The following is a 16175-nucleotide window of genomic DNA, read 5'->3' on the forward strand; positions in this document are numbered from 1 at the left end:
CTCAACACACACACACACACACACACACACACACACACTCTGTGCTGAAAGCAGAACACATGTAACTACAGTTCTATTTGTAAAGTGAGGTGAAGTGCAAATAACGCCAATGCAGCATACGAGAAAGTGCTTTCAAAAAGGCAAAAACTGTCAAGCATATGTATGCAACAAAGTTTCATTCATCCTCAACCTCTGCTAACTAAACTAGACTTCATCCAAACAGGTCATAACAGCCCAATGCTACAGACTGGTTGCTGTGTCATCCTCATCCCACAGGTGGCACTGTATGTGGATATAGAGGGGCATGTGGGCAGCACACCACTCTCCCAGCCATACGTCAGTTTACAACACTAGAGCTGCTACTTCTCATGCATGTAGCTGGTCAGTTTGCCTCACAAGGGCTGAATGCACCCTGCTTGCCGGCAGCACTCTGCACGCCGGATGGCCACCCCCACGTGCTAGACCAGCCTGACAGTGCTTAACTTCATTGGTCTGATGGGAACTGATGTTACCACTGTGACAAGGTCATTGGAAACCTCTACTAACATTGATGGAAAAAACAATGATTTGCAGAATATGTGAACAAGAGGTAGAAACACTGTAAGTAAATTGCACACCAACTTTATAAAGAAACAATATTTTTAATCTATAACAACCAAAATGTAAAAACATATGTATCCATATTTCCAGAATGGCTGCAGAAAACGTTTTGCAAATAAATGTGAAACAGATCCAGTTTAAAATAATCTTTAATTAATTGCAGTAAACTTCAGTTGGGGAAGACATAACATTTTCATACATAAAAAAATTGCTATTATCTATGCTGTCATAAAAAATGAGGAATTTATTTTAATGTATGATGTTTCTTTTGCAGTATTTTTCAATGAGTATCATATGTTAATAAATATAAGGCTAGGAATATTTTAATGGATAATGATTTCCAGCTATCAACTACACAATAGGGGCCTACACAAGTTTTCAAACTGTCTCCCAGACATTTGCAAACCTGTTTTGTGTTGAACATCAGTTAATAGCTGAAAATTATGAAGTCTGTTGCATGGTAACAGCTTTACATCTTAATTTCAATTAGTGTCATTATTTGTATCTTGATACTGAATGATTTTAAAATTACTGTCATTATTCAACTGATCTGTTATTTATGTATGGTGAAGAAACATTGTATATTAGACTTGTTACTGTGCTAAAAAACCTATTCTGTCAAATTACAAGTAGACTATGAAAAATTGTGAATGCAGACAAGCACTATTAAAGTTTATCTACCCAAAAGGAGTGTGGAGTTTCTAAATTCGCCATTTATTATATAATTTGAGTTATGGTTATATTCCAAGAGATTGGTAGCTACACATTCAATATTTTTGTTGGAAGACAACTGTGTTGCCTGAAAGGTACACATGATGCCATAAGTATGTACTATGTACATCCTATTGTTATCATAATATGATTATTTATGTCTCTTTTTAACCTTCAGATATGTGTGTGTATGTGTCAGATACGCAGTGACAATGTTTGTTACCTTTTCTTGGAAATTGGGTGGGAGGGAAATCCCCCTTTGTTCTAGCCTCCTCATTCAATGCCACCCTACTTCAGTCCTGGTTGCTGCCTGCTATGGTAAACAGCAAGCTAGTAACACGTGTTTTGTATCTGAGGAATATGTGCAACTCTCTGTGTAAGATTTTAACTTTCCATTTTCCATAATTTATTGTTAAATGTTTAGTGCTTATTAATAATTTAAATAAGTGTACATGGTGAATTTACATGTGTCTTGAATTGACAATGAAATTAAACTAAATTGTATGTACCAGATACGCGCAACCTTCAATGCTTGTTTCATGTTATTTATTGAGTTTTGTTTCATATTTATTTCTTAGGTACAATGGGAGACAAAGAGAAGTATAATTTAAAAAATCCTTTGGATGTTGATGCTGTGATAAATGCAATTCTGTGTGATACTGATGATGAGGATGATCAAGACAACAGTTTTATAGAGGATAGTGACAATGATGAAGAAGAGCACATATCAGAGAGAGATGGAGATTCTGATATGGAACTGGGTGCTCAGTCCAGCTCAGAAAACAACAGAGATGAGAGTGCCACATTGACATTTCAAGCTGTTCAAAGGAAAAATAAAAAAAAATAATCAAGGTTTGGTCATGGCACAAAAAAGCCAAGGAACAGACAAAGGTGAGGTAAACAAAATATTTTACTACATCTGCCCAGAGTAATCAGACCTGCAAAAAATGTGACTAATATTCTAGATTCATGGAAATGCCTCATCTCTGACACAATGATTCAATGTATTGCAGAAAATACAAACAAATTTATTCTTACGCTGCAAGGCAACTATTCTCATTAAAGGGATGCTCAACAGACAGACACAGTGGAAATGAAAGCTTTATTTGGGCTGCTTTATCTTGCTGGGGTGTACCACATGAATCATCTGAATCTTGACTACTTATGGCAGATGGATGACTTCCTAGCCATCATGAGTATAAAAAGTTTTCAGTTTTTAATGCAATCTATTCATTTAGATGATGAGGAAACAGGAGGAGAATGAAGAAAAACTGACCGCCTAGCTCCTATAAGAATTATGTTTGAAGAATTTGTTGTGAACTGCCAAAAATGCTATTCACTTGGTGAAAATGTCACAATCGATGAAAAACTCGATGCTTTTCGAGGTAGATGTGATTTCATATAATATATGAAAAAAAAAAAAAAAAAAAAAAAAAAAAAAAAAAAAAAAAAAAAAAAGGGCATGAAAATTTATGTTTTGGTCAACTCTCAGCTATATTACACATATAATATGGAAATATACACTGGAACCTAACCAGAAGGTCCATTTAGTGTAAGCATGACAGTGTGAAAAGATTATGAGCACCCATTTTCTACAGTGAGAGAAATATCATGGCTGACAATTGGTTTATGGATTACAATTTGGTAAAGGTATTCACATAAAAAATTTCATACATTGGCATATTATATAAAAATAAGCCTCAGATTCCTCCAGAATTCATAGCAACCAGAAAGCGAGCACCCCCCTCAAGTCTGTTTGGTTTTCTCAAAGAGGCAACACTTGTTTCATACATGCCAAAAAAGTACAAGAATGTTTTGTTGATATCCAGCCTTCACAATGATGGAAAAATTGATGAAGGAACAGGTATCTCAAGAAACCAGAAATTATAAGTTTTTACAGTCACACAAAAGGAAGCATTGACACTGTCAACAAATTTTGTAGGTCTTTCAACATTATGAGAAACAAAAAGTGATGGCTTGTGGTGGTGTTTTTTTTTTTTTTTTTGATGATGAACATTGCTGCCATAAATTCATTTATAACCTGGAAAGGAAACACCAGTGATAATCTCAAGAGAAGAAAATATCTCAGATATCTTTCGAATGAACTTGTGCAGAAGTACTAAAGAGGCTGGAAACCTCCGTACAAAAGTTTTAAATGTGTTGCACGCAGAAGAAGAACACCAACAGCAGCAGTTTATTTGCTTACAGCATTCAAAAATGTCTGCATTGATAGTAATTCAGCTTCTAAACGACTTTAGTGTATTGAGAAACCAAAATTTCAAGCATAATTCTGTATAAATTTGACATTTGTACACGGAAAGTAAGTATCTGTACCTTGAGAAGGTGTGGGAAGAAAATGTATGTTTGGAAACATAACTTTATTATGTTGCTTTTATTTGTGTAACCCACTGATAATACCCAATATTACTTTTATCATAAAAATTTAATGTTTATATATAAAAACAAAGATGAGGTGACTTACCGAACAAAAGCGCTGGCAGGTCGATAGACACACAAACAAACACAAACATATACACAAAATTCAAGCTTTCGCAACAAACTGTTGCCTCATCAGGAAAGAGGGAAGGAGAGGGGAAGACGAAAGGAAGTGGGTTTTAAGGGAGAGGGTAAGGAGTCATTCCAATCCCGGGAGCGGAAAGACTTACCTTAGGGGGAAAAAAGGACAGGTATCTGTATGTGTGGATGGATATGTGCGTGTGTGCGAGTGTATACCTGTCCTTTTTTCCCCCTAAGGTAAGTCTTTCCGCTCCCGGGATTGGAATGACTCCTTACCCTCTCCCTTAAAACCCACTTCCTTTCGTCTTCCCCTCTCCTTCCCTCTTTCCTGATGAGGCAACAGTTTGTTGCGAAAGCTTGAATTTTGTGTGTATGTTTGTGTTTGTTTGTGTGTCTATTGACCTGCCAGCGCTTTTGTTTGGTAAGTCACCTCATCTTTGTTTTTATATATAATTTTTCCCACGTGGAATGTTTCCTTCCATTATATTGAATCATAAATTTAATGTTTAAGAAGACATAAAGTTTATTAACAACAAGTGGTATCTGTGAGATCCGTACGACCGCCCTTGTCCAATTAGGAGGCGCGCCTATTGGAAGGTTAACTTCATGATGTGAAATTTTATCGTAATTTGATTATATCCAATAAGTTTTCAGCAAAATGATCAAAACCTTAGAACACAAATTGAGAAACATTTTCACAACAGATATTTTTATTTCTATGCCAATAACATCTGTTTGACTTTGAAAACTGAAAACCTGAAATAAAAATAAAATCAGAACAACTGAAACAATTATGACAGATGTCAATAAAATATAATCTGTGTTAGTTAATAGCACTTCTTAATGGAGAAACAGGAAATAAACATTAAAAATGCTTCTCAAAGTCTGGGGTGATCTACAGAAACCATTAGTAGAACTTTACAAACCCTAGAGGCATATTTCTCACACCAAAACAAGAATAAAAGTCCACACCGACATACATCAAAAGATACTTAATTTTTGAATTGTAATGAAAATTTAAGATCAATGTATTCAAGGACACTCAATATAATCCAATAACTGAAGTTTGTAACCAATAATTAAAACTCATTTCTATACATATCTGAATAGTCACATCCATACAAGTCAACCTGCTGATTCACTTATTTTTCATTTGACTAGTAGCAGTGTGCTAAGTGATCCATTTAACCAACATGGGATATTCATATCCAGAACAGGCAGATGTGACTTTTATGTACAGCCATGCAAATGTTATTGGACAAAAATGTGTTTGCAAACAGAAGAAGCTGTAATTCCATATTTGCTGCTGTTAATAATTGTGTTGTTGAGACAGGATCTGTAGTATCACAGATTCTGGACCACCATACTTGATTTGCTTCAATGCCTGAACAGAAAGACTGTATAAAAAAAGATCCCTGTATAAGCATGTAAGACATTACTGTGATTCCTAACATATTTCACAGTACACTGAGGGCACTTCACAGGCTGTTCACCGAGCGAGGTGGCGCAGTGGTTAGACACTGGACTCGCATTCGGGAGGACGACGGTTCAATCCCACGTCCGGCCATCCTGATTTAGGTTTTCCGTGATTTCCCTAAATCGCTCCAGGCAAATGCCGGGATGGTTCCTTTCAAAGGGCACGGCCGACTTACTTCCCCGTCCTTCCCTAATCCGATGAGACCGATGACCTCGCTGTCTGGTCTCCTTCCCCAAACCAACCAACCAACCAACAGGCTGTTCATCTGTCTTTATTGTGTTCACCAGGTGCATGGTGTTCTGCCTATCAATGACTGACCATGGCAAAGCTTTTGCAAATGGCTTGTTTATTTGCCAGTCCATTATTATTACATACATTAGAAAGAGAGACAAATGACTTATACAAATTGTGAAGATAATGTCAGGGGTCTCAGCTACATTACGTATGTATGCTACAAGTCCCCATATGGTGCATGGCCACCAACAGCCATTGCATGTAAGGACCACAAAGATAAGATATGAGAGTGCTCATACAGATGCATACAGACAGAAGTTTTTTCCTCGCTTTGTTTGTGAGTAGAACAGGAAAGGAAATGACTAAGAGTGGTACGGGGTACCCTCTGCCATGAAATGTACACTGATTTGCGGAATATCTATGTATATATAGATGTACCTTGTACCACTACTAGTAATTTTGTTTCCTCTTCCACTTGCAAATAGAATGAGGCAAAAACGGTTGCCTATACTCCTCTCTACAAGTTCCGATCTCTGTTATGTTATCTTCATGGTTCTTATGAGAAATGTATGGTGGTGGTGGTAGAATCATTCTGCAGTCAGCTGCAGATGCCTGTTCTCTAAATTTTCTCAATTGTGTTCTGCAAAAAGAACGTTGTCTTCCCTCCAGGGATTCCCATTTGAGTTTACAAAGTATCTCCATAATACTCATATGCTGTGCATCCGGCCGGCACTATGTAGGGACACAGGTGAGCATGTGTGTGTGTGTGTGTGTGTGTGTGTGTGTGTGTTTTGTATGTGTATTTGTACTCTAGCTTAAGTAAGGATTGCTCTGAAAGCTAGCAAATGAGTCTGATTGGAATGAGTTACTGCTTAGTGTACAGATTATGATATGTAGTTTCAAAACTAATAAATGTGATCATATTTCAACACTACTTTTCAGCTGACTCCAATGTGTTTCATTTAATCACACTGGCACTGAGACTTGTGTTTCTTGCTCTAGGGCAGCACACATATTAAAGTTTTCCTGCATGTGATGGTGCTGCTAACCCTGTTTCTTTCTGTGGGGCAATGGTCATATTCAATACCCTAACCTATTATTTTATTATATTTACCTTTTATTTTGAAAGCTGATTCTTTTAAAATAATGAGAGATCTCATAAAATGAATTTACACTAAATCAATGAAGAATTATGTGATATCTCACTTGCTCTAAAATCTTTCTTTTTGGAAGGTCATACAATACTGTATTCACAACTGTTCATTGCACCTAGCTGATAGGTAATACAGCATTTGGTTAGTGTATTGTTGGTAACATAACTGGTAGAGTTGAGTGTGAGCCACCAGTAGTTCATGTCACCCAGTGGGAGTATCTAGTGTGAGTCACCACTTGTACATGCTAGTGTGAACATGTTAAGGTACACACAATACCCCCCCTCCCCCTCCCCCCCTTCCCCCCCCCCCACCCCCACACACACAGATGTGACAAATGCAAAATTTTCCAGTACATTAAAATTTTCTGATGATGCCCCAGAAGAGTGAAATGCATTGATAAAAGTATTCTTTCCCCTGCAACCTAGACTGTTTTTCTTTAAATAATCAAACAGTGGAAAATCCGGGATGGGATGTAAGAATATTATGACAAGGATAGCTGCTACTCACAATTTAGTGGAGATGCTGAGTTGCAGACAGGCACAACAAAAAGACTGTCAGAAAGTGAGCTTTCAGCCAACAAGGCCTTTGTCAAAAATAGACAACATACACAAACACACTCACGCAAATGCAACTCATGCACGCATGACCACAGACTCTGGCACCTGAATCCATACTGCGAGCAGCAGCACATGATGGGAGAGGCAATTGGGTGGTGGGGGTAAGGAGGAGGCTGTGGAGGGGAGGAGTGGGGATAGCAGGGTAGGACTGAGGGATGGCAAAGTGCCGCTTGTGGGAGTATGCAGGAACAAGGTGGAGAGAGAGTGGACAGCTAAGTGCAGTCAGGAGGTATGATGGAGGGTGGGGGAGGGGGTTAGTGGACAAAGAGAGAAGTAAAAAGCCTAGGTGTGTTGGTGGAGTAGAGAGCTGTGTAGTGCTGGAATGGGGACTGGAAAAGGGCTACATGGGAATGACAATGACTAATGAAGGTTGAGGCCAGGATGGTTACGAGAACATAGGATATATTTCAGGGAGAGTTGCCACATGGGCAAGTCAGAAGGATCCAGATGGCACAGGCTGTGAAGCAGCATTAAAATGAAGAATGTCATTTTGGGTGACATGCTCAGCAACAGGGTGGTCCACCTGTTCCTTGGCCACAGTTTGTCAGTGGCTACTCTTGCAGACAGACAGCTTGTTGGTTGTCATACCCATGTAGAATGAAACACAGTGGTTGCAGCTTAGCTTGTAGATCACATGACTGGTTTCACAGGTAGCCCTGCCTTTGATGGGGTAGGTGATGTTTATGAACAGAATAGATAGGTGATGGTGGGAGGAGGTATGGGGCAAGTCTTGCGTGTAGGTCTATTCCAGGGATATAAGCCATGGTGCAAGGGGTTGGGAGCAGGGGTTGTGTAGGGATGGATGAGGTTACTGTGAAGGTTTGGTGGGTGATGAAATACCATTGTGAAAGGGATGGGAAGGATAGTGGGTATGACAGTTCTCATTTGAGGACACAACAAGAGTCAGTCAAAACCCTGGTGGAGAACGTAATTCAGTTGGTACTGAGTTACAAGGGGAATGCTCTTCCGTGGTGGGATGGAGTGACTTTGGGAGGTGGTGGGTGACTGGAAAGATAAGGCATGGGAGTTCTGATTTTGTACAAGGCTGGGAGGGTAATTACGGCCTGCGAAGGCCAGTCCGATCACAAACATCACCTATCCCATCAAAGGTAGGGCTACCTGTGAAACCAGTGATGTGATGTATAAGATAAGCTGCAATCACTGTGTTGCATTCTACACGGACATGACAACCAACAAGCTGTCTGTTCACAGGAATGGCCACTGACAAACTGTGGCCAAGAAACAGCTGGGCCATCCTATTATGCTTACATGAACAGTTTGATTAGATATGGTGTGATCTTCTGGGCAAATACAGGTAGGGCAAAACAAGCTTTCAAACTTCAAAAAAGGGCTGTTAGAAAAATGAAAGGAGTTCCCTGTAGAGTGTCATACAGGGAAATATTTAAAGAATTTAAAATAATGACTCTTCCTAGCTTAAACATCTATGAATGTGTATACTTTCTGAAAACTCACCAGGAATTTTCAACATTAAATAATCAGGTTCATAACCATGAAACAAGGAACAGAGATGATTTTCACAGAGACACTGACAAAGGAGTGCTCTACCATAAAAGGGTGAACCACCAGCCCAAAATACTTTTTAGTGCATTGCCTTCTACAATAAAGAAAATTAAAGAATTTCATAAATTCAAGGCAGATCTTAAACAATTTTTACTAACACATAGTTTTTATAGCATTGAAGAATATCTGAATATGGAAAAGTAATATTATTTATATATACTGATATAAAATATTTGTATTTATTATCCAAGTTTTTGAAACAAATTAAAGATAAGAAACTATATCGTAATTGACTACATCCATACAATGTATATTGTTAACAAATGAATAAAGAGATTGATTGATTGATCCTGTTGCTGAGCATTCTGCCCAACACGATATTCTTCATTTCAAGAAGTGCTTCACAGCCTGTACCATGTGGATCCTTCCCACCAACACCAGCTTTTCTGAACCACCCAGGTGGGAAATCTCCCCGCAATATATCCTATGCTCATGTAACCTTCCTGGCCTCAACCTTCATCAGTCACTGTCCTTCCCATGTCGCCCCTTTCCTGTTCCCATTCCAGCACTACACAGCTCTCTATTCCACCAACACACCCAGGCTTTTTACTTCTCTCTTTGTCCACTAACCCCCTCCCCCACCCTCCATCATACCTCCTGACTGCACTTACCTGTCCACTCTCTCTCCACCTTGTTCCTGCATACTCCCACAAGCAGCACTTTGCTGTCCCACAGCCCTACCCTGATATCCCCCCTCCTCCCCGTCGCAGCCTCCTCCTTACCCCCACCACCCAGTTGACCCTCCCATCATGCGCTGTTGCTCACAGTATGGATTCAGGTGCCAGGGACTGTGGTCATGTGTGTGTGTGTGTGTGTGTGTGTGTGTGTGTGTGTGTGTGTTTGTTGTCTGTTTTCAGCAAAGGCCTTGTTGGCTTAAAGCTCAACTTCTGACAGTCTTTTTGTTGTGCCTATCTGTAACTCAGCATCTCCACTATATGATGAGTAGCAACTATCCCTTTTCATTATATTGTTTCTATCAAAAATGTTTTATTTCTTTTTGTGAGTGCCTGTTGACAAATCAGTGTTTCTGATATTTGAGGAGGGGCCTCCTTTACTCTTTAATTATTTACATTCTACCAGAATGTTCCTAGTATGATTAGGTTAATTGTAGCACATTTCCTTTATACAGTAGACTATTGATGTTTTTCATAAGACCTGAATCAGATTCAGTTTCAAAAATTCTCATGTTTACATCTACACCTTGAGAAGTTCTAACCCCTTCCCCCCATATTACATCATCATAAATAGCTCTCTGAATAGGTAGGTTTCAGCTAAAATTTGCCCTCTATTGTATTTCACCACTTGCTGGGATCCTTAGTATAAACATTCTGTCAAATTTGTCAGCATGCCATATCGTCTTCTACCTCATGCAAGATGGCAGCTCTCAAGGCTATGTGCACAACAGCAAGTGAATGTGACCCTAGCTGAGAGGGAGACACTGCACCACTCACACGAATCTGACAGACAGGTGACGTGCATACCAGAAATAAAGAACTGGCCAAGATGAAGGACTGGTCATTTGTCTGTCCAAAACAAGTGGGCAGATACAGAGACTGACTCAGAAAGAGGGGAAAGAAGTTATCTAGAGCTACTGGAAATAACTAGCATGGTTATTGTCTGCCAAACATTTGCCTGGGCCAGTAAAGCTCCAGTGAAAGTGAAAAAGCACAATTCTAACAAGGAAAGTGAATGAGCTGATTGATTTACATACTACTGTGATATGCAAATAAGAAGTCTCAAGGAGGTAAAGAAAATTAGGCCTGTAGAAAATGATAATTTTATTCGTTCAAGAGTTACAGAGCATTAAAGGCAGACAAAATTAAAAATTCATAACTTTGTTAATATGTGCAGCAGGGACACAAATGATATGTCAAATTAAAGGAAAGTAATGAAGAATAAGAATCCTGTAGCAGATTTGCTGATTTTAAACAATTTATAGACAAAAATAATGAATTTCTTGTGTATCATTAAATTTTTGGTAGTTCCATACAAAAAAAATAGCATAAATAAAATAAACACAGGTAATGCCAAACCAGCATGTAAAACTAGCATTTAGAGATGGAGTGATTGACATGCCACAACACATGGTGCACATAATCAAGCTCTAGAAATCAGCTATTGGGTTTTGATCATCAAAAATAGATCATAAAAACAGATCCCAGTCCCAGTAACACACACCACATAAAAGCTAGTGATCTGCTGTTTCTCATGAAACAATAAAATAATAGTGCTACATAGTAGATAGTGATGTTTTCTTTGTCAATAGTAAATATGACAAGAAATCTACTAATTCTTTTTAAGATTATTTGAATACTATTAATAATACCTCAATTCTGATTACATAAGCAAAATGTCTGGCAAAATTCCATGCATATGTCAGATGCCTATATAAAATATGATAAATCTGAGTAAGACACCAAATATAATTTTAATGGAAGCTGGCAATATTACATCTACCAACCTTGGCTATAAAAGAATGCTGGGACATGGGTGCTGGAGTTAATCATGACAGCCAGGTTGGAGGTCTGTTGTTATGAGCAGTTCATGACATGCATTGCACATTAGCTGCACAGTGTTGACTCTGATGGATTCTCTGAAGTTTTTTCAATGAGACTTTGGACTCTGAATAATTCGTGCTCACTTTTAACTTAGTTTTTGTGGTGCATACTCCTGGACTTAGAAAGTTTACAGGGATAGGCAAATATCTAATGATTTTGCAGGCAGTGTCAGACTCTGTCACATATGTACAGTCTCTACGTAGTAACAGTCAACAGCCAATAAGATCACATGAGTGCTTTGAACAATGCAACATCAGTTGTGTTAAATGTCTAAGTAAAATGGGTATAGAAACAGAGGTTGCTTAGACAACTGTACTGAGCAATGCAATGTAACAGAGAAGTGTGTCACTAGGGAGTCCAAGTGGTGAAATAGAAGGCCTAAAATCTGAATTCAGAGGTGAACTAGAGAAGTTAAGTGGTGAACTGAGGGATACGAAAGATAACTTAGGGAAAAAATAGTATGAAGCTATAGAGGGAAATAAAATAATGATTGAGAAAATTAGAGTTAAGATGGGAGCAGCTGAAGAGAGACTGGATACAAAAATAGATTCAGTGAAAATAGTGCTTCAAGGGGAAATTAGTTTATGCAGGCGGCCATTAGATCCTCATAAAGTTTCAGCTGGGGAAGTTCTGGCAGAGGTATATGGGAATGTTCAGACGGGTAATGAGGAAATTAAATTAGTTTTAAGGTAAGAAATAGTTAGCAGCATTGATGATCTTCAAAAGAAGTTTGAAATGTTAATCTATATAATTAGAATTAAATTGTGCTCAGGCAAATGTACATTTTCCTAGTATGCCACACACAAACTTTAAGTTTTTATCCTGCAAGAATAGGTATCATGCTGTTGAATCCCTTGCATCTTATAAAGATAGTTTCATTCAGGATGGATGATGAAGTTAAGGTAAAATGTATTAAAAGGCTGCTAGAAGGTCTTGCAGAAACCCTGACAGAACAGCATTCAGTTGATTTTATATCATAAAAGATGTCTGAACAGCTGTTCTTGCATAAGTACTGGAGCCAAGTGAAAGAATGCCATCTGAAGAACAAACTTTTAAATTCTCAGTATATAGTTCAGGCAGTCAGTGGCAGACTTTTATCATGAAGAATTGCTAGAACTAATTCATTTTGATAGTCTGCTAAGTATTTTAACTGATATCATTATGTTAAAAATGAACACTGTCAGAACAGCTGTAGTTGGAGCTGATTCACAGTCTGACTGATTCAGCTGAAAATTATTAGCTTACATTGAAAAACTGTATCAAGTATTAATATAAAAATTCACATGAGTAAACAACCAGCCATAGAATTTTAATCAGAGACAGAAAATCAAAGGAGAGATAATAGTAATTGATGTGACAAAAAGGACAGGTATGGTAGCACAAATAATTATCAAAGGAACAACTACCAAAGAAATAATAAGAAGTGCAGCACTAAAGAGAGAGCATTCCTTAATAAATCTTGCAGAACAGAGTAGTCAGAACATAGTCAGGAAAACTGAAATTTTCCTCAGCTGTAGCCAGAGATGGGACAGTAGGCTGCAGAAGGAACAGGACTAAGAACAGGAAATACAGAAGGGAGAGTAAATAGTGCATTCATGATATAAGAGAGGATTTTTTGAATGAAACACATATCTCAAGCTACCACTGTAAAGCCCCAGTCTGTAATTAAAGTTAAAATGGAGGAGATTGTGGGAGATTGCCTCCTGTACACTGGAAGCAATGTTTCAGGAACTGCTGAATCTTTTTATAATACTATTAAACATGTGAAGACAGAAGAGTCCTCTGTGCCATGTACAAAGGTGAGGAATGCTGTAGGTAGTTTAAGTAAACCTGTAAGGAAGAAAGTAATTTTAGATGTGAATGTGGATAAGAAACTGCGAAGCAATCCTTTTTTGGGCAATTCCAGGTCTTTCCATGAACTTGACTGAGAGTACAGACTTTCTCTATAAATATGAGGGGACAGTGTGCTGTGGGAGAAAAACAATAAGATTTAAAATGTGATTGTTAGCAAGGATTTAGTAGCCAGTTCCTATAGTGAGCTTTGGGAAGAGGAGGAGAAAGATATTAGGATAAGGAATTCAGGATAATGTAGATGAAACGAAAAGTGTGTTGAAGAAAAGATGTTCCTCTTATATTCAAGGAGTGACTTGGTAGCACAGAAGTGTTTATGACCATGTAAAATAGTTCCGTAAGTGGAGAAGGTCAACATTTGTTGACACATGCATCACTCAGGCAGTGGTAATTGACATTTGTATCTGAAACAAAATTCTATAGCAAAACAAGTCTAATATAAGATCAGAAAAATAAAAAAACAATGTAGGGCAAAGGTAACAATGATGAACGTTTGTTTTAGGAACTAGATTTTCAAATGGAAGACTTTGCTCAGAGATTTCTTTCACATTCACAAGTTATTGTACATATGAGATTTAAGTAAGAATGAGTGTTTTAAATTTCATTTACATTTACTGAAAGCTAAAATGACCTTAAAATAACAACTCCATTTGCAAACACTCAGATTACAATTCAAATTATTCTACTGGATGCAAAGTGAAACAAAAAACTGGTAAGTTCATTATAATGTAAATATGAGAAATATAGTTTAGAATAGTTACTAAGAGATGTAATTACACTCATGCAACATTTAAATGCATTATATAACATCTGTATAGTTTTGTAATTTATTCTGCACTCACCACTTTAGAATGGGCCACAAGATGCAGTATACATGGCGTAACCTTACCCCAGAAGTCAAATAAGATGCTCATAGTCAATGAATGAGCTTCACTACTTGGCAAGTTATGTGACGCAATTTGCTCCAAGTATACAGTCCACAACTGAAAGATAATGTTCACATATAAGATTTTGACAGTGTTATCTTTTATTTTTCAATATAAATTTATGTCATTATGATATTAGCTTGTAGATTAAAACTGAAGAAACTACAAAAAGATGGAAATTTAAGGAGATGGGACATGGATAAACTGAAAGAACCAGAAGTTGTAGAGAGTTTCAGGGAGAGCATTAGGGAACGATTGGCAAGAATGGGGGAAAGAAATACAGTAGAAGAAGAATGGGTAGCTTTGAGAGATTAAATAGTGAAGGCAGCAGAGGATCAAGTAGGTAAAAAGATGAGGGCTAGTAGAAATCCTTGGATAACAGAAGAAATACTGAATTTAACTGATGAAAGGAGAAAATACAAAAATGCAGTAAATGAAGCAGGCAAAAAGGAATATAAACGTCTCAAATACAAGATCAACAGGAAGTGCAAAATGGCTAAGCAGGGATGGATAGAGGACAAATGTAAGGATGTAGAGGCTTATATCACTAGGGGTGAGATAGATACTGCCTACAGGAAAATTAAAGAGACCTTTGGAGAAAAGAGAACCACTTGCACGAATATCAAGAGCTCAGATGGAAACCCAGTTCTACGCAAAGAAGGGAAAGCAGAAAGTTTGAAGGAGTATATAGCGGGTCTATACAAGGGCGATGTACTTCAGGACAATATTATGGAAATGGAAGAGGACACAGATGAAGATGAAATGAGAGATATGATACTGCGTGAAGAGTATGACACAGCACTAAAAGACCTAAGTCGAAACAAGGCCCCGGCAGTACACAACATTCCATTAGAACTCCTCATAGCCTTGGGGGAGCCACCCTTGACAAAACACAACCATCTGGTGAGGAAGATGTATGAGACAGCCAAATACCCTCACATTTCAAGAAGAATATAATAATTCCAATCCCAAAGAAAGCAGGTGTTGACAGGTGTGAAAATTACCAGACTATCAGTTTAATAAGTCATGGCTGCAAAATACTAACACAAATTCTTTACAAATGAATGGAAAATCTGGTAGAAACTGAACTCGGGGAACATGAGTTTTGATTCCATAGAAATGTTGGAACACGTGAGGCTATACTGACCCTAAGACTTATCTTAGACGATAGATTAAGGAAAGGCATACCTATGTTTCTAGCATTTGTAGACTTAGAGAAAGCTTTTGACAATGTTAACTGAAATACTCTCTTTCAAATTCTGAAGGTGGCAGGGGTCAAATACAGGGAGCGAAAGGCTATTTACAATTTGTACAGAAACCAGATGGCAGTTATAAGAGTCAAGGAGCATGAAAGGGAAGCAGTGGTTATTAAGGGAGTGAGACAGAGTTGTAGCCTATCCCCGATGTTGTTCAATTTGTACATTGAGCAAGCAGTAAAGGAAACAAAAGAAAAATTCTGAGTAGGAATTAAAATCCATGGAGAAGAAATAAAAACATTGAGGTTTGCCAATGACATTGTCATTTTGTCAGAGACAGCAAAGGACCTTAAAGAGCAGTTGAACGGAATGGACAGTGTCTTGAAAGGAGGATATAAGATGAACATCAACAAAAGCAAAACGAGGATAATGGAATGTAGTCAAATTAAATTGTGTGATACTGAGAGAATTAGATTATGAAATGACACACTTAAAGTAGTAAATGAGTTTTGCTATATAGGGAGTAAAATAACTGATGATGGTAAAAGTAGAGGGGATATAAAGTGTAGACTGGCAATGGCAAGGAAAGCGTTTCTGAAGAAGATAAATTTGTTAACATCGAGTATAGATTTAAGTTTCAGGAAGTCGTTTCTGAAAGTATTTGTATGGAGTGTTGCCATGTATGGAAATGAAACACGGATGATAAATAGTTTAGACAAGAAGAGAATAGAAGCTTTCAAAATGTAGTGCTAC

The 16175-nt window shown here is 37.8% G+C and overlaps 1 protein-coding gene across 1 annotated transcript in view; it reads right to left on the reverse strand.

Annotated features, from left to right (window-relative positions):
- LOC124723145 (protein unc-79 homolog) overlaps positions 1 to 16175 on the reverse strand; it is an 868025-nt gene that overhangs the window by 20465 nt on the left and 831385 nt on the right. Inside the window, exon 48 of the mRNA XM_047248336.1 lies at positions 14143 to 14283. Within this exon, the coding sequence (XP_047104292.1) occupies positions 14143 to 14283 (141 nt within the window). The remainder of the gene's footprint in view (positions 1 to 14142; positions 14284 to 16175) is intronic.

This window comes from Schistocerca piceifrons, chromosome X (genome assembly GCF_021461385.2).
Source record: "Schistocerca piceifrons isolate TAMUIC-IGC-003096 chromosome X, iqSchPice1.1, whole genome shotgun sequence".
NCBI lineage: Eukaryota > Metazoa > Arthropoda > Insecta > Orthoptera > Acrididae > Schistocerca > Schistocerca piceifrons.